This window comes from Peromyscus leucopus, chromosome 4, assembly GCF_004664715.2.
Source record: "Peromyscus leucopus breed LL Stock chromosome 4, UCI_PerLeu_2.1, whole genome shotgun sequence".
Taxonomy (NCBI): Eukaryota; Metazoa; Chordata; class Mammalia; order Rodentia; family Cricetidae; genus Peromyscus; species Peromyscus leucopus.
This window is the reverse complement of record NC_051066.1, coordinates 65,114,892-65,116,741: the sequence shown is the minus strand read 5'-3', so window position 1 is coordinate 65,116,741 and position 1,850 is coordinate 65,114,892. Positions and strand designations below refer to the sequence as shown.

The window sequence follows — 1,850 nt, the reverse complement described above, 5'->3', positions numbered from 1 at the left end:
TCATATGACTTCAGTGGTCATAAGAGTCTCTCAATGACTCTTAAAACTACTGACTTTAGACTGCATTGAGTTACTATAAAGTAGCTAACATGTTTAAATCTATAGCAGTTACTTCATCTGACCCTCACTTTGAGGCTTTTCAACAGATGCAAATCTGTTCATTACTAGATTCATTATAAATTGGCATTGTGTCTTGATTTTCTAAGGCTTCTGAATTTATGTGTACATATGTAAGCCTGCCCAAATATATGTGTGCCATGTGCATTCAAGTGCCCACAGAAGTCAGAGGTATCAGTTCCCTGGTACTACATTTGGACAGTTGTAAGTCATCTGCTGTAGGTGCTAGGAACAAAAACTTGGGTCTTCTGAAAAAGCAATTAGCATACGCTTAATTGATGAGCCCTCCTTCAAAGTCCTATATTTAGCAAATATTAAGCTTAGCAGTCCTAGCATACTCATTCAAACAAGTAATTTATCAGAATACATGGTATCATTATCTCTTACAAAGAAGGAGGTTGTGAAATTAAAAAACATGGGACAAAGAACAAAAGCACAACAGTAATATGGGATCCACAGGTGGAGAGAGCTTTAAGTCGCCCCTCAGAGCTGTGGGATCTCAGAGAGTACAATATGACACCATAGGAGACAAGCAATATAGAGAAGATAATGATGCTGATTGACCCACTGTTAGCAAACACCAAGATAACAAATATGTGTGTGTCAGTGCAGGCAAGCTTCAGTAATGGGAACAAGTCACACATGTAATGATCAATGACATTGGGTCCACATAAAGGCAGTTGCAAAGTGAAGATAATTTGTACAGTAGAATGTAAAAACCCTCCTGCACAGGATACCACCACCAAAATGCCACAGAGCCTCCGGGTCATAATGGAAGAGTAATGTAAGGGCTTGCAAATGGCCACATAGCGGTCATAGGCCATGGCTGACAGGACAATCACCTCTATCCCAGTGAAGAAGTGGACAGCAAACAGTTGTGTCATGCAACATTCAAAGGAGATGGTCTTCCTCTCATAGAAGAAGTCTACAATCATCTTGGGTGTGACAGTAGAAGAAGTGCATGCATCCAGTAAGGACAGGAATATCAAGAAGAAGTACATGGGGGAGGCAAGCAGCGTGGGACTAGAGATGATGGTCACCACAATCATCATGTTTCCCCAAATAGTCGCAAGGTAGATCAACAAAAACACAACAAACAATGTTTTCTCAACTTTTGCGTTCTGTGAAAGCCCAAGAAGTATAAACTCAGTGACAAAGCTCTGGTTTTGCATTATTCTCAAGAAGATGCTGAAGTAAAATCTGTTCACTTAAATCTGAAATTATGAGAACAGAATACATCATTCAAGTTTATATAATCACCATGTACAAGTTGCTGCTTCTTTGATTGTTTTGCTAATAAGAAAAGAATGTCACTTTTCTTAAATGTGTAGTTGCATACCATGTAGTATTAAAGTTGAGTTGAATTTTTGAGTACCTAAAATATTTACATCTAAAATATTGGAGATAAAAATATCTGCTTGGGTGAGATGAGAGCAATAGCCTATCTCTGAAGGGTCAGCTTTCATCAGCCCTTATGGGATTCTGCAAGTGAAACAGTAAAATGCACTTTAAACTATTCTACATGTAAATGAAGCCCAGAATGTTAGTCTCCATTGACTGATCAGAGCATTCCCTGCCTCATCTATCAATAAAAGAGGCAAAATGTATTTTAGGGAACACTTTAAAGTCATAGGTTCAGCTTAAACATGGGTAAAAGTATGAATTATTATAACTTTCAGTAACTCAGTCTATTTTTTATAAAACAGAAAATTATTTGGGAAAGTACGCAACAC

At 37.9% G+C, this 1,850-nt stretch overlaps 1 protein-coding gene across 1 annotated transcript; it reads right to left on the bottom strand.

The window, feature by feature from the left end:
• Positions 1-500: 500 nt before the first annotated feature.
• LOC114693880 (olfactory receptor 4C15-like) lies at positions 501-1,344 on the bottom strand. Its single transcript, XM_028870434.1, has one exon. The coding sequence runs from the start codon at positions 1,287-1,289 to the stop codon at positions 501-503; it is 789 nt and encodes a 262-aa protein (XP_028726267.1). The 5' UTR covers positions 1,290-1,344.
• Positions 1,345-1,850: the final 506 nt, after the last annotated feature.

What these genes read in the sequence shown, in the direction of transcription:
- LOC114693880 (XM_028870434.1), bottom strand. Translation starts at nt 1,289, where the DNA reads ATGCAAAACCAGAGCTTTGTCACTGAGTTTATACTTCTTGGGCTTTCA.